This window comes from Sinocyclocheilus rhinocerous, unplaced genomic scaffold (genome assembly GCF_001515625.1).
Source record: "Sinocyclocheilus rhinocerous isolate Xijiao unplaced genomic scaffold, SAMN03320098_v1.1 scaffold532, whole genome shotgun sequence".
Classification (NCBI taxonomy): domain Eukaryota; kingdom Metazoa; phylum Chordata; class Actinopteri; order Cypriniformes; family Cyprinidae; genus Sinocyclocheilus; species Sinocyclocheilus rhinocerous.
In genome coordinates this window covers 1,025,975-1,052,961 of record NW_015642820.1, presented here as the reverse complement: position 1 = coordinate 1,052,961, position 26,987 = coordinate 1,025,975, and the positions used below count along the sequence as shown (strand labels likewise).

The following is a 26,987-nucleotide window of genomic DNA, read 5'->3' as shown; positions in this document are numbered from 1 at the left end:
AAAGGCAAAAAAAGTAAATAAAGCTAATAAATAAATAAATGAACTATATAAAAATAATGGTCTTTATAACAATATACTCGAAAACAAACAGGCTTATACGGTCTAGTTTGATGGTGCCACAATATCACCAATATGAATGAATGAAAATAAAACACAAAACATTTACATAGCATGCAGGAGCATTTTGCTCAAACACATGCACTGTATCCAGATTCAATTCAACAAACACAGGACACACAAAGTCAGGCCAGCAAAAATGACATTAAGAAAAGGACCCATAAGAAAGTTGAAAACAGTGCACGCGAAACAGTAGCCCAGAGGGCTTCGCTTCAATCCCCCAATTTGTTGTCAGAAGTCCCCTAACACCCATAAAGACAAAGGTAAGACACTGATATTTCAAACCCAGCATTTTTGCCCTGACCCCATCTACATTCATATGAAGGCTTCCCTTTGAATGAACGGACAGCATTTGTCAAAAACAAAGATCTGTGGAGATGAGAGACTGATTTCAAATACTCTGCATGCATATGGTCACTGAAATGAGGCCTTTTTTTGGTTTACATTTTCTAGGTTTTGTTCTTTTTTTTTTTTTTACCCCAAACTGATTGTTGTATTATTTTCCTTTCAAAATATAAAAATGTAACCTTAAGCGGCATCGAGCATGATGTTTTTCTGATGTTGATCTGTTCGTGTTGCGTGATGTTTTACAAGCGCCGGTCGGAATAAAAAGCCTTTGCTCCTTGGTCTTCCTTCGTTTTTTGTAATCTAAAGAAAAAAAATCTATGAAGAGTGCAAAAATGCCATGAAGATACCCAGAGGGCTTCGCTTCAATCCCCCAATTTGTTGTCAGAAGTCCCCTAACACCCATAAAGACAAAGGTAAGACACTGATATTTCAAACCCAGCATTTTTGCCCTGACCCCATCTACATTCATATGAAGGCTTCCCTTTGAATGAACGGACAGCATTTGTCAAAAACAAAGATTCGTGGAGATGAGAGATTGATTTCAAATACTCTGCATGCATATGGTCACTGAAATGAGGCCTTTTTTTTGGTTTACATTTTCTAAGTTTTGTTCTACCCCCCCCCCCAAACTTGTTGATTGTTGTCTTTTTTCCTTTCAAAATATAAAAATGTAATCTGAAGCGGCTTCCAGCATGACGTTTTTCTGACGTTGATCTGTTCATGTCGTGTGATATTTTACAAGCGTCGTTGGAATAAAAAGTCTTTGCTCCTTGGTCTTCCTTTGTTTTGTTTTTTTTTGTAATCTAAAGAAAAAAAATCTATGAAGAGTGCAAAAATGCCATGAAGATAATGTCATATTTCCCCAATAGTCTTGATTTCAGTTCCCCGGTAGCAAGAAAATACACAATGCAGGAGCAGAATCAGTCACAACGCTGCTAGAGTTCAACCGTCGCATATCCGATGATCTTCCGTCTCCCCCTTCCTGAATAATTTTTGCTTTTTTCGTAAATTGTTTGTCTCTCATAAAAACGCAATGAAGAGAAAGAGTCCGCTCGGAGATGTTACATTGCGACGGGGCTCTTTGCTGCACTCTCATGTTCCTTGGCCTTTCTCAATTCTTTCGCCCTGAAAATAGACCAAAAAAACAGAGTTTTGCAGGGTTAGCCTGAGGGTTCACAAGTATTCTGGGCCCTCAGAGGAATCACAGACCATTAACCAATACACCTGCCAGTTTCATTACTGTCTCCTCACTGGCATCAACAAAGAACAACAAATATACCCCACTATAAATGACAAAGATCTTTAAAGCCTCAAGGAACATATAGAACACAGAGACAGCGACTCAGAAAGCTAGGTCACACTTAAAAACGTCTTAATGTCATGGCATTAGATAACAAAACATCAAAGCAAGTGTCAATTATTTTAAAGAAAGATAGCACAAGCACACCTTTCAAGCAGAACAGAAGGTTTAACAGTAGATTTACTGTTTAAAATGAACATTTGGAAACTTTGTGGTTGTCAAACGTTAGTGGAATATGTCCGCAATCCAGCTGCTCAAAAGTCAAAGCAAATATGGCTCAGAAATAATGCATCTAATGCATCTAATCCAACAACATTCACACATTTTTAAGTGTGATTTAAATGTCCAAATACTTTTTTGGCCACTGTATAGGACAAAAGTCATTTTTGTAATTTTTTTTAAATCTGTGGGAAAAATAGTTTTCTTTGAAATTTACTTTTTACATCTAAGAGTCTACAATCAGACTACAAAGCAAACACATATTAATATATTTAAAAAAAACTCAGGATCTAAAATAATCCTAAGTAAACCATCCATCTTACCACTACAGAATAACCTTTAAAAAGTGACAATAAGCAACCCTACAATTCATGCACAATACATCACAGAAATTCAATTTAATTAAATATTTAGATTTTTTCATCATGTTATACTTCTACATTTAGAACTTATTATTCAACATCTTAAAGACAGTTTAAACCCTCAAACATGTCGTTAGCTCACAGTTTGACCCCCGTCCCACCCTCAGCCCCCAAATCAAGCTAATAAAAGCTGAAAGAGATGTATAAAACAGGCAGCCAGGCATTCAAGACATTTCCTCTTCCATAGAGAAAGGGATGTTATTTCAAGCATGCCCTGATGCTCCATGTCTTTAGCCATCATGCAATTGCCAAATGCACTACCCAGCAGTCCTTAGTGTTGTCATAAGCATCCTCATAACAAGAGAGATGGAGGAGACTTTAGGGAGATAGAGGGATCGAAAGAGAGATTGAGAGAAAAAGAGACAGAGAGAGAGAGAGAGAGAGAGAGAGAGAGAGAGAGAGAGAGAGAGAGAGAGTGCATTGTTAGTTTTGCAATTAATGCATCATCTGTATTTGTTGGTTAGTTGGATCTATAGTCCTCTCTCTCTCATATAAGGCTCAGTCAACTCGGGCTCCAGTCGGCCGTCATGCATGCAGGCATAAAGCAATAGAGAAAATAAGGTAAAAGAAAAGAGGGTAAGAAAGGACAGAGAGAGTCATAGGGAACAGCAGAGTCTGAAATCAAGGTACATAGATGAAGAACAAGATGAAAGAAAAGGGAGAGACAGGGAGATAAAAAGAAGAGAAACCGAGGGGTACGAACTGATTTACTGAGGCTGCACTCACCCGTTTGAATAGTCTATGGTCCATCAAGGGGCTTTGCATAAACAGCAAAACAACACCAGACAGCTATTAGTACACACTGAGGTTGGGTTGGGTTGGGGAAATTGGGACCAAACACAATAGGGCTTTCTAACAGAGCCATGAAAACACCAAGGTTTGTCTGTTGCTGTCCTATGACTCCTGACAATTGTGTTGGTGTGCTTGAGAGATTATGAAATGTGCCTCTAACCGTTTTAAACAGCAGGATATTAAAGACTGATTCATCTAAAAGCTGCAAGTATACCATAGAGTGAGTTATACAGGGAGAACAACAGGGCCGTAGGAACACAATGCGCCTGCTGGAAGTTCTCGTCTTTGGCCTACCTGTGACGGCACCGCAGCAGAAACCTCATTATTTTTCTGGCAGCCTGGTCTTGTCTCTTGGTCAGTAAACTGCTTCTAAAACAAAATGATCAGCATGAGTGGTTTTGTACAAACCAGACATTTCTGGAAGAAAAAAAATAAGCACGTGCAAAAATTGCTGCTATGATTCTAGGGTGTGCGAAAAGATTCAGTTTCAAACGTTACAAAGAGCCCACCCACAAGTCCCTATGATATGGCTAGGGTTCATCCCTCAATGCAAGTCTACAGGATTTTCTTGCACACTTTATTGTCTACCAGGCAAAATATAACATTACACCTTCCCTCAACTAGAAACCTGATTCGAGGAATTGTCCAGAGCACAAATTTTGCATGCTAATACCTAACATTTAGGGGTTTGTTCAAATCCTTAACTCTAAGTATATGCAAAAGTAATATTCTGCACTCCTAGAAAACGGAAAACTGCAATTGCTTCAACAGGTTGTGAGACAACAAATGGCATGCAAAAATAACGATGCTTCTATGTGTACTTGGACTCAAACTGTTAGTGAAGTAAATCATTTCCTGGCGCTGTTTCAACAACAGATTGTCTCTTAAAGTAAACAGGAGGGTTTCGAATGCTGCCATTCTTTAGAAAGTCGACTTGGCAGTGTGTCACATTTGAAGTGTTGGCACATACTTAGCAATTCATCCAAAACGACAGTACACTTTAGAATGGCAAAATGACACTCAATTAATGCACGCAACACTCCTTATGAGGCTTGAACACACAAGGTTGCTTAGTAAAAGCATGTGTACACACAAATGGACTTTGGGAACTCAATTCAGAACTAAACTCCAAGGTGATGGCCATGTAAAAGGTCTTTTAACTGCCTATTATACTTGGATGATGAATGCTTAATTCTATACATGAGGGTGGCATTTTAATTCTAAATGTGGTGTATTACATGAAAAGTTTTGAATCATTAAGCAGTACCTAGCTTGGCCTCTGGAGGCGCCAAAGTGCTCACACCAATAAGAGTGTGCAGATGTCATGAGTATTTGACAAAAACTTTTATAATATCTGATTTGTTCGATCTTCAACCACTAGGTTAGCCCTTACTGGATTGCTGTTCTTGTACCTGAGTTTTTGCTGCACCAGTGCAGCTGCAGTGGCTCGGCTGCGTGGGTTCGGCCGGCCAAGCTCTTTGTAGCTGCGGTAATATTGCTGGATCAGCATGGCTGCCCTGCGACTCTGCTGGAACTTCTTCTGTTCGTGGTAGCTGCGGAATCTACTCTGGATAAGGATGGCGGCCAGCGTCATCTTCTTATAAAGTGCATACTGCCAAGAGGACAGACAAAGAAACTTGTGTCACATGACAGAGAGAGAGAGAGAGATCTGTAGCAAACTACTCTGTTAGCCATTTTGCTAATACAAAACAAATATCAACACTGCCAAACTACACCATCAACATTAAATTAGATGTGTTGTGGATGATTGACAGTTGCTATGCAGTTGCTAAGCTGTTTTGAATGTTTTTGAACACAAAATAGCACAACAGAACGTGCTAGGTCATTTCCAGGTGGTTGCTTACTGCCTCAAGTCTCAAAACGTGGACTGAATCTAAATGAACTATGACATTTTTTTTTGCCAGTTTTATTGTTTTAGAAGTCAGGTAAGTCAGGAAAAGTAGCTAAATAGCTAATCCATTCTTAGCAAGCTGCATTATTTAAACTTGCATCCATCTTTGTTAGTACAAGTTTGGTTCATATCCATAACCCTAAGTATAAGCAAAGTGATAAAGAAGTGGTAAAAGTGATAAAGAAGCACCACTAACGAACTTCCATTTCAAAGCAGTAGTAATTGTAGATGAAGCAGAAGTGTTACCTTCAAGGCTATCCATGTCAGCTTGGGGAAGAGAGAGGAAGGAATTGAAGGCATTCTCGTAAAGCCTTTAATAACTGACCACTCAAAAGTGTACACATACAGAATTCTGAGTGTCTCTGCCTACCTGTTTGTACCTCTTATAACAGCGCTGAATGACAGCAGCTGCCAGTTCCTGCTGCTCCCGAAGCGGACGACCCTGCAGGATGGGGGAAGAGGGGGATAAGGTAGGGTGGAGAGGACAGGAGAGAGATTAGAGTTCACAAGGAGGCCTGCAAGGCCACAGAGATGATGGCATCTGATTCCTTTGTGCCTGGCCAAGGTGTCTTCATAGAATGGTAAAGTTGCGTCGATATGCTCTGACACCTGGGAGAAGGTTATTCCTCAGAGCACTGTGCACACCAACGGAACACTGGGAGAAATCTGCTCTGAACAACCAACATGGTGTGGACTCAGGGATATCTACGCATCCCGTTAAGACAGACAGATAGATAGAGGGAACAATGCAATCATTCCTTATAGCAAGGCCATGCTAAGCTCAAGCAAATTTCCCCATGCTTGTCAACAACAGTGACCCTATCTCTGCCTTTTGAGTGCACAACAATCATACCACCTTTCACAACACAGGACTGCAAAGATCCAGATTCATTTACCTTAAGTTCAGGAACACCATACAACACAACACAATACATCAAGACCTTTGAAATTGGACCATCACAAACACTGGCAACACACCACTGATAACCTGCATGGGTGACCCTGGCACCTGGGTGAAGCCCTGCCCTACCTTGTATTTGCGGAAGGTGTTCTGGACCTGCCGGGCTGCCTCATAAAGTTCTCTCTGTTCGGGATCAGACAGGGCCAGCTGGGTCAGGTCGCGCTCCTCCTTGTTGTGGGAGGCATTGAGGAGCGCAGTCCATTCAGTAGGGGTCTGGAGGCCAAGCTTCCCAAGAGGACCATCAAGTTCTGGCTGTCCTCCACCGTGGACTGGGCCCAGGCCAGGAGAGGAAGTTAGGGGCTTGTTAAACAGGAACCTGGGAACAATTGGAAAAAACAATTACACACAAGAACCCAAAGAGACTGTAACTGGGATTCTTGAGAACAGATTATAGAACTTTTTGATGAATCACCTCTCTGCATCTCCAAGGTAACTGGCCAGCCAGCTCATGGACATGGTGCTGCTGACTCCAACACCATCCAGTGTAGTTTCTGATGCAACAAAGTTTTCCCTCTTGATGCGATCAGATGTCGCCTCAATGACTTCCTCTGCTAAAGTCATCATGTTCATGTTCTGAAACAAATAGTTTTAATAGGTACTTTAATAGGTACTTTCAAAATTGCTAACAATATTGCCACTGAGACATCAGACAGAAGCCAATGCAAGTTTTGCAAGATCTGACAGACTTTACTTTTATCCTATATCACTACAAAAAAAAGTTTCGGCAGTCTGCTCGAGTACCTTCTCTATGCCTCACCTGCAGGTCTCCTGTGTTCTCCAGATCCTCTTGGGTTGTCCGCAGATCAGAGATTGTTCCCGCACTAGCAATCTCTCTTAATCTCAGTCTGTTCGCGAGCCTTTCCTTGCCAAGTCCTACAGTTGGCACTCTGCGTCCTGCAGCCTGTCTGGAACCCCAGCACCCACCTCCACAAGTTGAGCCCAGCTTAGTCTGAGACTGCTCACCATTTCCTTGCTCTTTCTCCACAGTACCTTCCCTCGGTTTAGAAGGGCACGTTTTAGGCTTGTGGGCCTGTTCTTCTAGTCCGAGAGGTCCAGAGCAGGGTTTGCTGGTCCGAGTTTGAAGGGTCTCAGGGTTGGGTTTGTGTTTCTTGCTCAACGGGGCATCCCCGTGACTAACGCTGCTATAGAAACTAGATGGTTCCGACCTGGGTCTCCTCAAGTCTGCAAAAGTACAAAGAAAGTGTCTTAGTAGAATGTTTGACCAAATTAAACACAGCCTGTCACCCAACCTGAACCATCTCCTTACAAAGCACTCGTTTGTTTATGCAAGGTCTTTCCACATTTAATAGGTTTTTCTTAATTCAACATGCACATGAAAGACTGTTGAAGACTGACAGTCCAGATAGAATGAAAGTTTCCAGTTCTCACCTGAGCTGGAACTGGAAGCAGAACTAGTGATATTGCTTCCTTTCAGCCCAACTGAAGATGTCTCTGAACCCCAAACATTCATCCACCCCTCTGCGGCTGAGGCCTCAGTAGATGGTGAGAAAGGCATGCTGGGAGTTGTATTCAGTGCTCCTGACTGCTGCTCCTCCCTTTGAAGGCTTTCCAGACACTCTGCCAGCTTGGTATGGCCACGGGACCGGGCAATAGCCAGCGGTAAGCGACCCAAAGAATCTGGGATGGCCAAAGCTCGCCGATCCCATTTATACAGAACCACTGCTGCTTCCATATGACCCAAAGCGCAAGCCCACATCTGAAGAGAAGAAAATTGAGTTGCATTTAATTTGTATGCCCCTTCTATATAAAACAACTCATCCAAACAACACTGTGAAGCTACATGGTATCATGATTAAAGTATCCTGACCTAGTGTTAACACTCACCAGTGGTGTGCAAGAGAAATGATCCACGTTTAGAGGATCGACCTCAAGTTCCAGGTCAATACTGTCTGCGTGCTTAGTGCTGTAAAAAAACAGCACAGAAAACAATACAAAACAGTTGAATAATGCAATATACATGTGCATTTAGTGAAGGTATACAATCAGTATACTCACCGCCACTTGATAAGTGTTTGGATAAGTGTGGTGTAGCCCTGGGCGGCTGCCAGATGAAGAAGAGTCATGCCCCTGAACGTCTTGGAGTGGATCAGGTGCTTGGACTTGGCCCAGCATGCGCGGTTCATCATCTTTTCACAAACTACCACCACACGGCTCTCAAAGGAGTTGCCAGCTGGACCTTGACCCTGGCTCTGACCCTGACCTGGTGAGAACTAAAACAAAGAATCAAGAACCAAGTCAATTCAAGAAGCTAATGGGGATATCTATTAGTTTGGAGCAAGACAATGTAGCACAGAATGATACCTGCACCTGTTCAGAATTGCTTCTTCCTCCTTCTCCTCCTGTTCCGGTTCCTCCACTCTCAGATGGTCCTCCACTGCTCAGTTGCTGTTGCTGCTGCTGACCGGCCATCTCTGCCATCCTTCGCTCCATCTGCTCTAGGCGTTCCAGGATGGACATTCTGAACTGGTTATCTGCATAAAACATAAGGGAATTTAGATTGTTATGTGTACATCTCAATTGACTTTAAAATCAACATGAAGTCAAACTCTATTTACTTTCTTAACAGATGTTCCCAGTGTTATTGTGCATGATTCATCAGTGCATGTTATTCCAAAGAAAATAATGTTTGTGTTTCATCCACAAGTAATAACCAATTTACCAAAATAACCAAAGAGACCAATTTCTTTGTCTGCTGACATCACCAAGGCCGTTTATAGGAGCGTTCACACTGGCAGCGAGTAGGCATTTCAATAGGTATATATACGGTTATATAAGGTGGAAAATCACTGGTATGGTGATTTTTCACTGGTAAATTAAAAAAATTAAGTGCTGTCCTATATTTTTTCTTTATTGAAAAAATGTAATGTTACAGAAGTAAAATATATTGTGCATTTCACTTTACTACTTTATATGGGTCAATTATATGATGCTAATTTTTTTGTCCGACTTTACAGTATTAAGTTATTTAAAATACACCTCTTCCATAATGAATTACAATTTCTGAATTAAAAATTATTTTTGAAATTTACACAAATATATTTGATTGAAAAAAATGTCTACATGGTGTAGCTGAGATTGTAAAAATAAAAAACAAACAAACAAATGAAAATAGTTCATTTTCATTATTTTTTCTTTATTAAAAAACAACAACCTCAAAATAGATTTTTTAAATGCACAAAGCAAACTTGCATACAAAGATTACATTTATAACATATTCAATACTCTTCATCTTCTCAAACATACATTCATTCATTCATTATTTCTCATTGATCCATTTCCATTTGTCCATATCAAATAGTAACTAGCTTGCATATCCAAAACAACAACAACATGGTTTTCAGCGACTTGCAGGCTCTTGTATGTAAGCTCATAATTGTTTTTTTTGTTTTTGTTTTTTTACAGTGACCGCTAACATCAAGCCAAATTCCCTGCATATACCACATTGACACAGTTCTGTTTCACACACGGTGAATGAAAGTGAATCTAATTCTAATGAATGGACATATACGCATGCATTGGATTCTGTGTTTTTCCTCCACAAATATCCACCCTTGCAGACAAAAAGAGCCGCTCCGAAACGGAGCTCCAGTGCAGCTTTGTTCAAACACTACTGCAGTGTTGGTGCAGTGCAGATGATGTCATTTCCACCTGCTGCTGGCTGGCTGTCTTTCTCTCTCTCTCTCTCTCGCTCCCTCCACTCAGAATGCGGCACACGTACTCTCATGTAGGCTGGGGGGGAGGGGAAAGGGGAGGAGGGACCAAATTGCTCTACAACGGGGCTGTGACATAGTCAACGCTCTACTACACCTCCAGCAGCCTGGAGACGACCAATCAGACGCCAGCAGACCAGCCAGGCAACAGAACGCTTGAGAGCTTTGTGTCAAACCTGAAACTGTTGAGGGGCAGCATTTCAAAACAGACAGACCTAACTCATGTTTATTAACGCAGCCATGGAGAATATGTTTAGAGGAAATGGATGAGGCGACGTTATTTGCATTTGCTGTATTGAGGTGAATATATAAGGTGAATTCAAGGTAACTTGACCATTTTTCGCAGTCATTTCAATGTCAAAAATTTGTCCAATTTCTTGAATTCCTATACAAAAATCAGCTCCCAAGACATGTCACAACAAACAAATGCATGCAAAAAGCAAGCATCACACAGTTCCAACAGTTAATTTCAACTTTTAATATGCACTTTAAAAAGAGCAAGATTCTTCAGAAAGTCATAAATGCATATGAGGCTATCTTTTAAAAGTATAGAAAATGACATCTTGAGTTTGTGCACATAAATCTGACTTTTCCCAAGCACCCAACAACAACCTTCACCAACACAGACCAATGACGATGCACATGCATAAACTAGCCCAAAGGTGTCCAGAAAAAAACCCCAACAGTACTTAACAGACTGTGCCAATGTGTGTTACCGTTTTTCAGGAGATGTTACATCAGCCTTGGTGCTGCTCCTTTGGCCTGGGTAGCTCTCCTGGTCAAGCGGACCTCATGTGGTTGAGCACAAGCCTTGAGTGAGAGGACTAAACTCCCTATTCGCTGGATGTTTGAGTATCTCATGGTAATATCCTAATGCAGAGAGCCCAAGCCGGTTTCTCTATTTCATCACAGTTGCATCATGCTCTTGAGAGTGGGGGCTTCTGCACCACTTTACAGCTACAAGCGCAACAGGGGCTCAAAATCACTCACTTGTTGAAGATCTGTTGCGGTTTATTGTGCCTGAGATTGGTAATAAAGAGACTATGGGCTTTACAGTCATCAGAAATTAAACAAGCATTTGACAATGCATCCATATGGCAAGGATTATTGCACATTAAACTGCACTTGCTGACAGTGTTGTTTTGCATATTAAGTAAAGGTGCAAAATGCAATTTCCCATCTTGCAGGCCGGTTTGGAGAAATGATGTGGAAGAAACCATATCTGGTGAGCTGAGACTGTACAGTAATCCAAAACATCTTTAAAGTGTTGGTTGTGACACTCTTCTCAATCATTTGATGAAACAGAGCTGCCATCTCTCTTAAATACATTTCCAAATACTGTCTGCTGATTAATGACAATAATATACTATTAAATAACCAATGCATCTTAAACAAAATAGAAAGTCTAATGTGCAGAGAAAATAGGATGTGTACAGTGTTTATGATTACTTATTAAACTCTGGATGATTGCTATATAATTTTTTCCCCATAAGCAATCCAATATTCACTATCTGAGCTCAGAGAGCATATTGACTCTTTCATTTTTATTTTTAGGGTTTAAAAGAGCTCATGCTCTGCTGGGCATTTCCACAGGATTTGCTTTAAATCTATAACAGACTAATATCCTGTTTAAGCCCATCACTGTAAATGCATCGAACAGAAATGGAAAAAACTAAATCACACAAATGACCCTTTCGACAGGATTTAGCAGATAACGTGCAAGGATTTTGTCTTAAGGGGATTTAGCTCAGCATGGACTCAAAGCTGGGATAACAGCTCCTAATGCTGTGGACATTGGTAGATCTGGTAGATCATGACCCTCGAACAGGTGCTTGTTTTGGATAGAATTGGACAGAGGCGAGGATGCTATGACAATAATGTCAGTCATACTCCCAGCACTGATTATTTGTATGAACTTTCCTTGTCTAACCGGAAACATCCCTTCTGCTTAAAAACAATTCAATATTGGCAATTCGAATCCCCGTTCAAGGTTTATCAGACATGTACTGCCTCAGACCACAACTTTGACAAACAAAAGCTTCCAGCACAAAGATTTTGGCTGCTGGAAACAAAGGCACTCTTGTGTATGTGTGAATGTTTTTCTTTATTTATTTTTGACTTTCTTGAGATATTATGCATATATGTCTGCAAGCAATGGACAACAATAGGCTTCAAAGAGTTTTACTTAAAATACTCTAAATACTGTGGTCACACACACACAAAGAAAGAAGTTTGACTGTTTTTCAAAATATGTAAAATACATTACTGACAATGAAACTAACTGAAATTTTTGCAAAAAAAACAACAACAAAAAACACTCTGAATGACCATTACAAAAAAAAAGCATAAAATGAAAAAACAAAACAAAAACACAGAATCTCCACAAAGAGTTGTGTACTCTAATTACACATGAAACTAAAAGCGAGTGCAACACAGTACGTGCTCAGATTTAGTTCAGTCTGCATGGAGAGTAGACATACAAACAAAAAACAGTTTAATCTCAATCGAGAGCAAAAACAGCATGGATGAGACACATCTGTGTGGGACTCAAGCCCTGACCGCAATTCCTAGAATTCCACAGGAAATCTCATTAAAGCAGAACAAGGAACTTTGAACGGCAGATTTAGGGTTGATTATGGTGACCTAGTTAGAAGTTTCCTTGTAAGGGCATGTAGGCAGAATACAGAAGTTACTCGATTTGGGTTGAAATCCTCTTGACTTTTGTGATGTGATTTCAGTGAGATGTGGCAAGGATTGCAGATTGTAATTTGACACACACAGATTAGACACTAGTGTTGTTCGTAATAATAATAAAAACAGCGAAAAGACTTAATGAAAAGGGAAATGACAAAAGTTGTCAACAGGTTGGTAAAACAATTCTAATAGGTCTGCCAGCAAAACAACACCGCATCTCATTATTACACTGTATAATTCTAGAAAAAGAGTCAACAAGGGTCATGGCACAGTATATTCGTCCTCTCCCTCTGGAGCGCTTAACAGAAGAAGGGCAACTGTCTGATCCTCTCAGCATCACTGTCGCTGTCCACTGCCTGTGGTGCTGAAGACAGACGCACTACACCAGACTGACTCATTGTAACCACATGCTTTAGGAGATCTGGAGGTCTCTGAGAGCACCGGTTGGTAAAAGTTTGCAAGCCTTTGCACACAATCTGACCTGGTTATAACCTGTACAACATCATAATTCTACAACCATTCATTTAAGGAAACTTCCATGCTGAAGTGTATAGTAGTGAATATTTTCCACACTTCACCCATGAGCTCTCCAAAATGCAATGAAATATCTTTCCAGCAGAGAAAATGCTCTCACTGCTGTTGAAACATCACAAACAAGGGAAAGAATATTGCAGGACACACAACAAAGACACTGTACAACCTATATTCATCTTTAAAAAGCCTGAGCATGTGGATCAAGTTCATGTCAGTATGAAAAAAATCACGCGTACTAACCCGAATCAGCCAGCGTGTTGTCTGTCACTCACACATGTTCTCCATCCAGCGTCAAACTAACCGCAGGAGCCGCTTGGCAGCGGAGCCAACAACAATAGAACAAAGTGTAAGTGCGGAGTGTGTAGGGAGAGAAATAAAAACCCCTCGTCCCCCTCTTCTACACCTCCTCCTGTTCCCTCCCCATCCCTGCTGCCGATGCTTTTCTATTAAAATAAACATTTTTATTATTACTAAATAAGACCTGGATACTTCCTCTTGAGATTCACCCTCAGAAAATAAACAACAAACCATATTTTTACAACAGAACAAGTCCACACAAGTCCTTATAACCTGACTAGTATATATTCCACAAACAGTTGAGTGCAAGAACAGACAAGTCTTTTAAAGCCTTTTCAGTGTTCTTTTATCCAAATGGATTCTCCATTGAATGGCATTCATCTTTAAAATATCTGAAAACGACTACCAGCCCAGTTTGACCAACTTGCTTATTCAGGCCAAGAAAGAGTCTCTGTGAGTTGTTTTTATTTTACTTTAAGACTAGACAAACACTACCTGGCCACCTTGATTAAAATGCATGCAAAACAATAGTTTAACATCAACCAAGTCTTTATTGATTCACCTGCCAGTCATTTAATTCTTAAGAAACAAAGCTTGAAGAAGTGTCAGCCATCAGCCATTCAAAGGTTTTTCAGATAAACAACATTTGGCAATACACAAATATAATATTAAGTATTCAAAATGCATAAAAAAACATGAATTCAGATGAAACATCCAAAGTTTGTTTACAGTGTATTGCTGAAAATGAATAAATGCAAAATGATGACAACCAAAAACACAACTGTGTAACAGCGGTATATGATGTAACGCAAGATAAATCTTAAACGTACCATCCAGTGAGAGCCAGTCATGTTGAGAAGAGGGCAGGGCAGGCAGGGCACGGGCTTTATACTCAAACACCACTGAATTGGAGATGATTTGACTGCTGGCTGCCACCTGCAGGGTCACCAGGCCTGTGTCATGAGCTTTGAAAGGAAATAAGACATAAATTAATCATTTTTAATGTGCAAAGAAATGGCTTAAAGTGTGAAGTCCACACATTTGCAAACCATTTACAATGGTAAGAGTCATGGCTCAGAGTATTTGCATTTATTTATTAATTTACTTATGTAACAGTAGAATTTTAAAGAGTTCTCTATGACAGCTGTTAAAGAACAGTCCTTTGTTTGTTCACAAAGGCCACATGATATATTCATGGACTACAGTATAGAGACCCAACACACAAAGTTTGAAATATTACCTGTTTATTTATTTACTTATTTATTTGTTTTTAGCATGAACCCTAAAATAAGATGTTGGATTGGGACTATGTGGCACACTGACTGATGTATTGTCTACTTTTTATCTTTATTTGATTATTTTAGTATACTGAAATGTAGCTGCATCACCCTTTCCCTTTAAAAGGACAATTTTAAATGTCTGTATATACAGTACATGCATTGTAATGAAATACCTGGGCAATAACAGCGTAGCACCCCGGGCTGGATGAGGGAGGCCGGAACTGTTATCTGATCAAACAGACAGGTATATTCACTGCTGGCCTCCTGCCATGGACCGGTGATCAACACCTTCACACCACCCTGAGAAATAAATACCAATATTATATATAAATGAACACAGTTTCCTTTAATGTAAACTGTTAAAACTTGCAACGGTGCTATCAGCCCCGAAATTGGTTGGTTACATTTACTGTGTGCTTGCACTGTCAGATTTGACAATATTCTCTTTTAATCCGACATGTATTTTTTTGTTGTAAATATGCATTTATTTTAAATATCAGTACACTACAAGCAAGACTGAATTAAAGCGCATCTATGATGATATCTTTTTCCAACAAGGAAAATGTCAAAGAAAAAATAACCAGGGTTTGTGAGAGCTGACGTTTTGTTGTGGTGAGATCTAATAGCCCTCGGTCTATATTAGTCCGACTGCTTCCTTGCCAATTTGCATGTTAATAACAGGCCGAGCATGTGTCTCATGTGGCCCAGGGGCTTCTGGGACAAATACATACGTCACTTGTTGTAGAGAAGACATTGAGCTTAGCATTCAGACCTCACAAGACTCAAATCTATTCCTGCATTAAACAGCTTGTGGCTGATTCCCATGTGAACAGTAAGCTTTCATTCCACAGGTTTCCACAGAATTACACAAATTCCTTCATGTCCCCTGGCCTTTGCTTATTTAAAGTGACGTCCAGTGAGAGCCAGTCATGTTGAGAAGAGGGCAGGGCAGGCAGGGCACGGGCTTTATACTCAAACACCACTGAATTGGAGATGATTTGACTGCTGGCTGCCACCTGCAGGGTCACCAGGCCTGTGTCATGAGCTTTGAAAGGAAATAAGACATAAATTAATCATTTTTAATGTGCAAAGAAATGGCTTAAAGTGTGAAGTCCACACATTTGCAATGGTAAGAGTCATGGCTCAGAGTATTTGCATTTATTTATTAATTTAGTTATGTAACAGTAGAATTTTAAAGAGTTCTCTATGACAGCTGTTAAAGAACAGTCCTTTGTTTGTTCACAAAGGCCACATGATATATTCATGGACTACAGTATAGAGACCCAACACACAAAGTTTGAAATATTACCTGTTTATTTATTTACTTATTTATTTGTTTTTAGCATGAACCCTAAAATAAGATGTTGGATTGGGACTATGTGGCACACTGACTGATGTATTGTCTACTTTTTATCTTTATTTGATTATTTTAGTATACTGAAATGTAGCTGCATCACCCTTTCCCTTTAAAAGGACAATTTTAAATGTCTGTATATACAGTACATGCATTGTAATGAAATACCTGGGCAATAACAGCGTAGCACCCCGGGCTGGATGAGGGAGGCCGGAACTGTTATCTGATCAAACAGACAGGTATATTCACTGCTGGCCTCCTGCCATGGACCGGTGATCAACACCTTCACACCACCCTGAGAAATAAATACCAATATTATATATAAATGAACACAGTTTCCTTTAATGTAAACTGTTAAAACTTGCAACGGTGCTATCAGCCCCGAAATTGGTTGGTTACATTTACTGTGTGCTTGCACTGTCAGATTTGACAATATTCTCTTTTAATGTATTTTTTTGTTGTAAATATGCATTTATTTTAAATATCAGTACACTACAAGCAAGACTGAATTAAAGCGCATCTATGATGATATCTTTTTCCAACAAGGAAAATGTCAAAGAAAAAATAACCAGGGTTTGTGAGAGCTGACGTTTTGTTGTGGTGAGATCTAATAGCCCTCGGTCTATATTAGTCCGACTGCTTCCTTGCCAATTTGCATGTTAATAACAGGCCGAGCATGTGTCTCATGTGGCCCAGGGGCTTCTGGGACAAATACATACGTCACTTGTTGTAGAGAAGACATTGAGCTTAGCATTGAGGCCTCACAAGACTCAAATCTATTCCTGCATTAAACAGCTTGTGGCTGATTCCCATGTGAACAGTAAGCTTTCATTCCACAGGTTTCCACAGAATTACACAAATTCCTTCATGTCCACTGGCCTTTGCTTATTTAAAGTGACGGTTCACCCATAAATTAAAAATCTGTCATTATTTACTGACCCTCAGGTTGGTCCGAACCTGTATGAGTTTCTTTTTTCTGTTGAACACAAAATAAGATATTTTGAAAAAGGTGTGTAACAAAACAGTAACCAAACTGTATTATTTTTTTTCTATACTACAGGGGCCAGTTGCATAAACGTAGCCTCTATGTTAAGACAGTGTCTTAAGTACTAGTCTGACCAACTAGCAGTTAACCAAAGGGTAATCAGTCTTATTTTTTTAGTTCAGCTTAGACTAATCTACATTTTTATGTAACTGAATAAAAAAAAAAGAAAGAAGTTGTCTTAAAGAAAAAAAAAAATAGCTGACAAATTTTTAAGACTAGTCTAAAACTTTTATGCAACCGACCCCAGAGAAGTCAATGGCTACCGTCAACTGTTTGGCTACCAGCATTTTTCAAAATATCTTAATTTGTGTTCAACAGATAAAAAAAAAATCATACAGGTTTGGAACAACTTGAGGGGGAGTAAATGATGACAGAATTTGGGTAAACTACCCCTTAGTTACCCCTCTGTTATTACAGAGTATTAATAATTTTACTATGTTTAAATCCATTCCACAAAATTCGGCAGATTTTCCCTCCACATTTGGACATTTGCTTTGATCTCTGCTGCCCCCTGCTGGCTATTCTAGCACACATCCATAGCAGTCAAGTTTTTTTTTTGCTCTGCAGAAGTGTCACAAACTCACCTCAGGATAAGACCACTCTGGAGAATAGTCTGTCACCACAAACAGCCTTCCGGTAGCCTGTAACATTCCCATGTTTCCATGCACCACAGCTGCCGACACGGCCTCGGCCACCTGCATATATGCCAGCTGTCCTGCCTCATCCGCCACTGCCCCAGCCTGCGTAGACTGAGGGCTGCAACATGACTGGAGACAGAGGTCTGCAGAATTGTACCCCCTTGCCCCATGAGCTACTTCGTCTGCACCTTGTTGCACTGCAGTTCCAGAGGAGACCTGCCCCTCTGTTCCCGAATGGGTCATCAGCTGATGGCTGTAGAGAGCGTTGGCGCCCGCTACTACCGCTGTTCCGCTTCCACCTTCTACCGAAATGAAGTCATTGATGAGATCTGAGAACTGATTCCCGAAGGAAACGTCAAAGTGGTCCAGATTAATCTCCATGGAGCCCCCTCCGTTGGTTCCACTACTGCCCAGGCTCTGGTGGGTGCCCACGGTGCTAAAAAGCCCCTGCACCAAACCGGCTCCTTGCAGGAGCGGCTGGAGCTGTTGATTGGTGGTTCCACTTGCCTCGGTGTCATTGCACAGGTTTCCACTTTCTGCCCTCGCGCTCGTTCCTCCAGATCCCGGCCCGACTCCACCACCTTCCGTTGGTTGCTGGAGGTAGTGCTCTGCGCCTCCTACACCCTTGGCTTCTCCTCCTTCACCAGTCTGCAAGTGCTCCCCTGGTTTCATAAGACCATCCGAGTCCTTCTCTTGAACACCTCCTTCTCCTTGTTCTGCTCCTGTTGGCTGTTCCAAACCACCCACTTCCTCATGCTCCTGACACGGTGTTGGAAAGCGGTTCTGGTACTGCAGAAGCTGGAGCGACCCAGCTGGTCCATTACGTTCGGTTGGAGAGCCGCCGTTGCAGTTAGAGGCAGTGCGCTGGCTGGGGTGGGTATGATGATGGTGGTGGAGATGCCCATTAGTTCCCGTTGAGTCCGTCTTGATGACAGACAGGCCCATGTAGACATTGGAGTCGTGAGAGTTCTGGGTCGAACTGGAGTTGTTCTGGGTTTGGGACTGTGGTGAACCTTGCAGGAAGAAGCTGGGGGAGTGACTCTGGTGGGCCAGGTGAGAGCTGGAGATTGACTGGCCGTAGCCCACCGTTGACATAACACTGGATGGGTAGTCTTGCTTGGCATCAATTGCACAGAAATCCATCTGCTCAAGGGTAGTGCTGGGACTGAGTCCACCTCCAGACGGCAACAGTGAACCAGTGGGAGTCAGAGCCAGGGAGTTTTGGGCCGAACCGCCGTTTGAGGAACCAGACATACTGACAGCACCGCTCACCACTTCTCCAACCTGATAGCCACTCTCTTTTGCCAGCTGCTGTTCAAATGACATGTCCTCCGTTTTGATGTTCTTCACCAGAGAGGTATTGAAGACGTAACTGTTGTCGTTGAGCGGCGGGGAACACCTCAACCCTCCATTACTGCAGCTGCTCCCATTGCTGTCCTCGGTTTTCAGCCCATTCCCTCCGTAGGTCTGACCTTGCTTGGGGTTGTTGAGGAAGCAGTCAGGGTCAAAGTTCATATTAGTCTCGGGCATCTTAATACTCCCAGATTCCAGGTTACTAGACAGCACCAGTTCTTCAGACACACTGGCTGTGGACAGCATAGCAAGTCCGTCTGTGGACCCTGCGTCTGCTAACCCCACTCCAACCGCTCCAGCAAAGGCAAATTTGTGACTGTCGGCTGTCACTGCTAACACCAGACTGCTTGAGGCTGTGTCGGGCCCCAGGAGGTGAGCATTGGGGTCTACAGTGGGGGACATGCTATAGACAGGGTCTCCAGAGACGTCTGACATGAATACAGTGGCGGACTGAGACAGGCTGCTCATTACCGAGCCCATTCCTGTCACCACGGGACTGTCGGCCATATCGGGGTCGGAGTTTAGCCCGCTGCTAATGGAGACGGGTGAGCTCTGGGTGGTATCTGGCACTTCCACCTGGTTGGATGAGGACACCTCCATACTGTTCTGGTGGAGCAGTGCTGGCTTGTGCACCTTGCCGTTCCTTTTCTCTCGGCCGCCCGTTCCACCGGCGCCGTCTGCCCCTGCCCTGCCGTTTTTGCCCCCACCGTGGCTGTGCTCCGTCTTTCCCTCTGACACGTCGTTGTTCTGAACCTCGGAGTGGGTGCTGCCGTAGGCACCTCCAGTGCGTGGGTCCACTTTCGGGGAGATGATACGGTGTTTGGCACTGTTGCATTTGTGATGCAGGCTGCTCCCAGCACCTACAGAGAGCAGACACATTCTAAGTTACGGTATAATATTAACGCAACCTAAAAGTAGCTTTGACACATAAAGCTAAACCATGCATTTTGATGTATTTTATTGAAAATGCTGGCACACTGTTTAGCAGAGAAATGGCAAATGCTATGTACACCGCCGTTCAAAAGTTTGGGATCAGTAAGATTTTTAATGTTTTTAAAGAAGTTTCTTTTTTTTTAAATAATTATTTTAATTGAATTTTCACTGTAATTTAAAGAGGTTTCTTATGCTCATCAAGGCTGTATCTATTTGATAAAAAAATACAGAACAAAACTTTAATTTTGTGAAATATTATTGCAATATAAATGAACAGTTTTGTATTTTAATATACTTTAAAATATAATTTATTCCTGTGAAGCAAAGATGAACTGTCAGCATCACTACTACAGTCTTCAGTGTCACATGATCCTTCAGAAATCATTTTAATATGCTGATTTATAATCAATGTTGGAAACAGTTGTGCTGCTTAATATTTTTGGGACCTGTGATACTTGTTTCAGAATTCTTTGAAAAAGAAAAAGTTAAAAAGAACAGTGTTTATTCAAATAGAAATTTTGTGTTACAATATACGCTACTATTCAAAAGTTTGGGGTCAGTAATTTTTTTCTTTCTTTCTTTATTTTATTTTTATTTTTTTAAGAAATTAATACTTTTATTCAGCAAGGATGTGTTAAATGGATAAAAAGTGATAGTTAAGACTTATATTGTTAGAAAAGATTTCTATTTTGAATATATGCTCTTCTTTTTAACTTTTTATTCACCAAAGAATCAAAGAAAAAAGTATCACAGGTTCCAAAAAAATATTAAGCAGCACAACAGTTTCAACACTGATAATAAATCATCATATTAGAATGATTTCTGAAGGATCATAAAACACTAAAGACTGGAGTAATAATGCTGAAAATTCAGTGCTGCATCACAGAAACCTGATATTTTAAAGTATATTAAAATAGGAAACCAATATTACAAATTGCAATAGTATTTCACAATATTACTGTTTTAAGTAAGACTGTTTTAAGTCTCATAAGAGACTCCATTTACAAACATTAAAAATCTTACTGATCGCAAACTTTTGAACGGCAGTGTATATTCAAAGAAGTGTTATTTAAAATACACAAAAATACATAATTATAAATAAAAATTACATAATTAAAATATATATTACAGTAAATAATTTAAAAAAGATATTCAGATAAAATATAATGTTAGTGATCATGAGTTGAACATTAAACTGTCTGAAAATATTTGTGATATATGGTGGAGAAAATTTATTTTCACTTGACTCAAGTGTCATCTGTCAGTGTGATTTCAGAGAAAATTAATGCACTGGTTTCATAATCCATTTTGTTTAATGTAAATGCATTAATCAGTGTCTGACAGTAATTTGTTTGCATTCAAAATCATTTTTACTTGACTCAATAGTACCATCTACTGGCCATAATCTATACTAAACCTGAAAAGATGATGGAAAGTCCAAATGTAAATAATATATGGTCAGATTTATATTTAAATATAAATATATTTTATAATACCTTACAGTGAAATCACTGTTAGATAAATTGATTAATGGCTATAAATAAAACCCACATGAGTTCTTATAGAAGGAGAATAGAATGAATCAACAGTCATACAGTAAGAATATACTGTAATAAAACGAATGTGGACAGAAGCTGAGATCATTTGGTATTGGAGGAATTTGATGAGAAATGAGTTCATAGTGAAATCTCGGACTTGTTTGCACTGTTTAAGACTGTTACAGGTGTCTTTTACTCAGGAGACAAAGCTTTTTCAGAGAGTTTTCTTTAATGAGATAATACAGAGATATCAATTGGGGTCCAGTTCCCTTACCCAGGTTTCCCGTGCAGAGGCAGTTGTGAGTCCGGGGAGGTGGTTTGGTCTGGTGGCTGTCCAGAATTTGCTGCACGAGCTGCTCTGCTGAGAAGCCAGTGCTGCTATTCCCGTTGCTGCAAGTCCACTTGATGCCATGAACTGCCGGGAGAGAGGAGGAGACACAGACGTCAGCCAGACAGCCACACAGACCAGCACCTCGCCAGCACCCCCTCTACTGACACTGCAGGGGAGAGACAGCCAAACTGCCCCAACACTGTCTACACGCTGTCACTCATCATTGGCTGAATTCATGCCTTTTCCTACAGAAATGTTCCGGGTTGAAGCATCTGTGACATGCTTTGGATTACCTCTGATATAATTTTGTTAAACGACAACATTTTCAACTAAAATCAGAAAACTTTCTATGCGTTTTGGCACATATAATTACTGTATTTGCATTACTGTAAGGGGTAGGTTTAGGGTTGGGGTAGGTGTAGACATTATTAAATCACAATCTAATAGGTAGAAAAATGTTGCTGAGAAGCCAGTGCTGCTATTCCCGTTGCTGCAAGTCCACTTGATGCCATGAACTGCCGGGAGAGAGGAGGAGACACAGACGTCAGCCAGACAGCCAGACAGCCACACAGACCAGCACCTCGCCAGCACCTCCCTACTGACACTGCAGGGGAGAGACGGCCTAACTGCCCCACCACTGTCTACGTGACTGTCACTCATCACGGGCCCAATCCCTCAAGTGTTCTGCCTTTTCCTACAGAAGTGTTCCGGTGTCCTGACGTTTTCTCCTGCCCGTCAGATTTTCCTACCAGGGTTTACTGCGCATGCACACATCAGTAATGCATCATTTTTCTCACACTGAATGACGATAGTTACTGTATTTGCATTACTGTAAGGGGTAGGTTTAGGGTTGGGGTAGTTCGATAGTCCACTTTAGACATTCTACTAACTATAAGTAACTTTGTAATTACCACATCTCTAAGGGGGCGTTTACATGACACCGTTTTAAAAACAGAAAACTTTTTATGCATCTTGGCCGTTCATTGGCACGACAAACTTTTGAAAATGGGTTTCAAAGTGCTCGTTTTTGAAAGTTATACTGTTATTGTCTTCGTGTAAACTACAAAAACGCAGTGATGCCATGTATGCGTATTAGGTATTCACATAGTGTTTCTTTACAAAGTGACATCGCCAACTACTGGCCTGGCATACACAATACAGCATTTTCAGTTGTTTTCCTGGATCTGTGTGAACGGGGAGCATTTTATGTGAAAAACGCTGGTTTACACATGGTTGTCGTGTAAACGTACCCTCAGTTTGCAAAAACAACTTTGTTTGCGGTAATGCATTTACAATGGAAGTCTATGTGGCAAAACATTTCATAAGCTTTAAAAGCACAATGTTTAGAGTGCTAATATATAATAATATATCTATATATATATAATATATAATGAAATTCTGGTTATTTGAACTTTGTAAACTTGCATGTATCATGCAAAAGTTACCAGGATTTATGACTGTACTTGGAGATGACAGGGGGTTTGGATATAATATTTTGGAAATATTTAATATAACCTTGGTTGCTTTTATTTACTTTTTTTTATTTGCAGGATTTAAAGATGGTAAAATGCATTAAATGGAGCGTTAAAGCATTACATAGCAGAAAAAAATTCAAGTTACACAAATTATTAAATCGATTTTCATAGTGTTGAAGATGTGTAGAATTTAAATTCTGTGAAATCTGCATATACTTTGTACAGAAAGGATTAGAAAGTTATGAAGTAATTACACTATCACACCACTCCATGTGCATGCATATAATGTATTTTAAGCATTTATGCAGTGCCTTAGCCCATAGACTTTCACTGTAAGTGCATTACTGTACACAAAGTTTTCCCCCCCTCTGGTAATCAACTAATTGTCACAGATGCTGTCCATAAAGCATAAAATTGGTATTCAACTTGGAACATTCACAAAGTGTCACAAAAAATGATTTTTACGTCTATACGAGCCATAACTCGGGTGACTGGAGATAAACAAGAGCTGTTTCAGATCACTCGAACACTCAAATGTACTACAACAACCTCAAAACAATGCAGCGATGTAGTCTGATAAAGCAAAACAGTGCAACACTGACATCTGCTGGGCATTTTGAAGAACTACAGCTAATAATGTGTATTATAAACCTGAGCCACTCTCTCTTACTAGGGTGACCATATGGGCCATTTTTACGGGACGCACCCTTGCCAGGATTTCTATATTGCCTAAAATATACAGGTTTTGGCTGTTAGCACTGTGCAGATCGATTGTTGTATGACATTAGGCTTGTTTGAGATGAGCAAAAGATGCATGCCGGTTAGAAATGTGTCCGACTTACGTCCGACTGACTGACGACACAGCTTAATGCTCATTGGTTCAGACAACCGTGATGCTGCGTTCTCGTCTAAAATGTTTTTTTTATATATCTGATTTCATGTGATTATGTATTTAAATTATGCATGAATATTCCCAAACACTATGACAGTGCGATGTCTGTGTGAGACATGTGATTGTTGTCATATTTCTATAAAAATCTAAAATACATGTTTGTATTAAAGTAAAAATGGATGAGAAATACACCTTTCGTATGGAATTAAATAGCAAGCACTTTGAGTGTCTTGTTCATCATATTTATTTTAATATAAAAGCAACAGAACTGAAATCATATCATGTTTATTAGCAACACAGCACGTGAGTGAGATTAACGCGATATCCACCTTTGATCTCTTTGGTATCTGTTCACTTCGAGAGAGCAGAACTGTCCGTCTTGACTGCGCTTATTTCACTCCTCCCCTCACTGCAGCCGCCTACTCTCGCCTTCATTTCAGGCAAGGCAAGGCGCATCTCAAACAAGCCTATAGACAGCAGAGCAGGCGGTACCTTATGCTTTCAAAGTGCTCTCGCGGTACTTTGGTGTCCTAAGTCGTTTCTCAATACCAAGTAGGTAAAGTTCGGACTTGCGTCCTCGGTAGTTCGGACTTCGCAAGTTCGACTCGGGAGTGCGAACTCCTGGGGATGGGAGGACACAAGTCCGGTAATTCTGCAAATGTAACAGCAGTGTACTTAATAACGTCAGTCAGCTCGCCTTGGCTACTCCGGTTATCCTAACTGTATGTATACAATACGACGAAATATGATATCAAACATCACTGCCTCTTTTCGTTTTCATTTAAACATATTAATAGCCACAAAAATGTAGTTCAGGGAACGTACATACATACAGTGAAACGAAATATTATATCAAACAGCATGGCCTCTTTTCTGTTTCATTGATGACGTTTCACAAGAACACAAGTACAGACAGGAACGCATATTGAGAAACGGCTATACACTGACCGGTGTGCAGCTTCGAGTCGAACGAACGAACAAACACGTGCGCGTATTTTGCATCGCTTTGATCGTTCTCACCTCCTCACTCGCGACGCGCCACGATTGGTCGATTATGCACAATACCCGCATGTTATTGGTCAAACTACTTTGGATGTTTTAGGCAATATAAAAATTATGGCCAGGACGTGTCCCGTAATGGCACATATGGCCACCCTATCTCTTACTCTCTCTTTGCTGTTTCATGTGCAGGATGTTTTAGTAAGGAGGCTCTGGGCACTGGTTTAATGAGTTGAAAGCATCACAGATCTATATGCTAAAGCCATCTTGTTTGCTTCTTCTAATGTTAATAGAAAACACAGCATGGAACCATGGAGCTTCATCTACTGAGAGCATCATTTTTCATCTTTCAGTCCAGAAATAAACATCACAGTCATCTGACACAATCCAATTAGAGACACTCAGAGAAGAACTTCATGATTTTAGTCAATACAAATCAGTGAGAGCGCTGCATTACACAGCTGCTTACATATATATCATGCACAACACACACACACACACGTGCGCGCGTGTATATGTGTGTGTATATAGTCTCGCAAAACCAGTCAAGCATGTCCGGGTCATATTTCAGACCAATATTAAAAGCAAAAAATGATATAAAATTTCGCTTGAAGCAAATTTTGCACTGACTTTTTCATGAAAATTAAGCACATTTTGCCCTTAAACTTTCATTCTGTAAATAAATAAATACATAAACACATAGATAGAGATATTCTTTAAATTGTTCTACTGAATGCACATTTAATTCATCAAGTCTTCTATAAATAAATCTATAATTTAAAAAATCTTTGTCTTTGGACAGGTTGTGATTGTGTACTGTATTATGAATCTAATTAAAATGATTGAGAATCAGTGTTATTTTAGTATAATTGAGGTTATGTTATAGTTTTTTTAAACATATTTTTGTATTTTCCATTTTTCTTTTAATTTTAAAGATTTAGTTGTGTTATCATTTTTCTTTATCAATTATTGTTTTTTTAATATATATATATATATATATAGTTTTTATTTATTTTTAGTTATTTAACTTCAGTTAAAGATATTTTTTAATTTTTTTCCATTTTCGTTTTCATTTTAAAGTTTCAGTTGTATTTTCATTCTGTGTTTGTCATTTTTTTATATCACTTACTGTTTTTTTAATTATATGTAGTTTTTATTTGTTTTAGTTATTTTACTTCAGTTAAAGCTTTATTTTTTATGGTTTCAGTTTTAATTAACTACAATAACGATGTTGAGAATAATTACATTTGCACTCAAAAGCAAAATATTCTGGACAGTAAATTCTTATTATTAATCCAATTAAAAATATGCTATAAGAATAAAATAAAATACAATTTTCTTTTTGCAATACATCAATGGTGTTGCTTTTGCTTTGCTGACATTTTAAGATATTTTTGATCTGAATTACACACATCTAACCAGAATGCCCCTTTTATGCCCCAGTACATATATGGGTCACATCAGGGCCACATTTGATCTGAATAGCCTGTGTCATTCAAAATACATGACTGGTGACAGCAGTCAGCCACCTCCAAAATTTGAGTTCCAGCTCAGGTTTCCCTGTGTTTTCCTCCTGTCAGCAGAAGGTGGCAGTCCTGCACCGTCACTGAGCTTCACTCACGGAAGGTCATTCAAAGAGATGATGATGATGACGAGGATGATGTGAGAAGCTTCTCCTGCCCTTTCAGCGCTGCACTACCACATCATGAAGTTAATGACTCATTGATGTGTTCAGATTTAAAAGTCACTCTAATATTACAAGAAAAAGAACTGCTGTGAATGTACAGAGAGTGTCGATGTGTGAACATTGACAGTGTAAAAC

At 40.1% G+C, this 26,987-nt stretch overlaps 1 protein-coding gene across 1 annotated transcript in view; it reads right to left on the bottom strand.

Moving 5' to 3' along the window:
* Nucleotides 1–1,086: 1,086 nt before the first annotated feature.
* Nucleotides 1,087–26,987, bottom strand: part of LOC107756644 (calmodulin-binding transcription activator 1-like) — a 331,952-nt gene continuing 306,051 nt past the window's right edge. The window contains exons 8-24 of the mRNA XM_016573837.1: nt 21,743–21,883; nt 17,591–19,857; nt 16,130–16,256; nt 14,158–14,292; nt 8,400–8,563; nt 8,088–8,302; nt 7,917–7,995; nt 7,461–7,788; nt 6,829–7,253; nt 6,484–6,644; nt 6,141–6,387; nt 5,481–5,552; nt 5,357–5,377; nt 4,611–4,810; nt 3,493–3,567; nt 3,133–3,163; nt 1,087–1,590 (exon numbers count right to left, since the gene is read on the bottom strand). Coding sequence (XP_016429323.1) covers nt 1,558–1,590; nt 3,133–3,163; nt 3,493–3,567; nt 4,611–4,810; nt 5,357–5,377; nt 5,481–5,552; nt 6,141–6,387; nt 6,484–6,644; nt 6,829–7,253; nt 7,461–7,788; nt 7,917–7,995; nt 8,088–8,302; nt 8,400–8,563; nt 14,158–14,292; nt 16,130–16,256; nt 17,591–19,857; nt 21,743–21,883 — 4,721 coding nt within the window. The 3' untranslated portion in view covers nt 1,087–1,557. The remainder of the gene's footprint in view (nt 1,591–3,132; nt 3,164–3,492; nt 3,568–4,610; nt 4,811–5,356; nt 5,378–5,480; nt 5,553–6,140; nt 6,388–6,483; nt 6,645–6,828; nt 7,254–7,460; nt 7,789–7,916; nt 7,996–8,087; nt 8,303–8,399; nt 8,564–14,157; nt 14,293–16,129; nt 16,257–17,590; nt 19,858–21,742; nt 21,884–26,987) is intronic.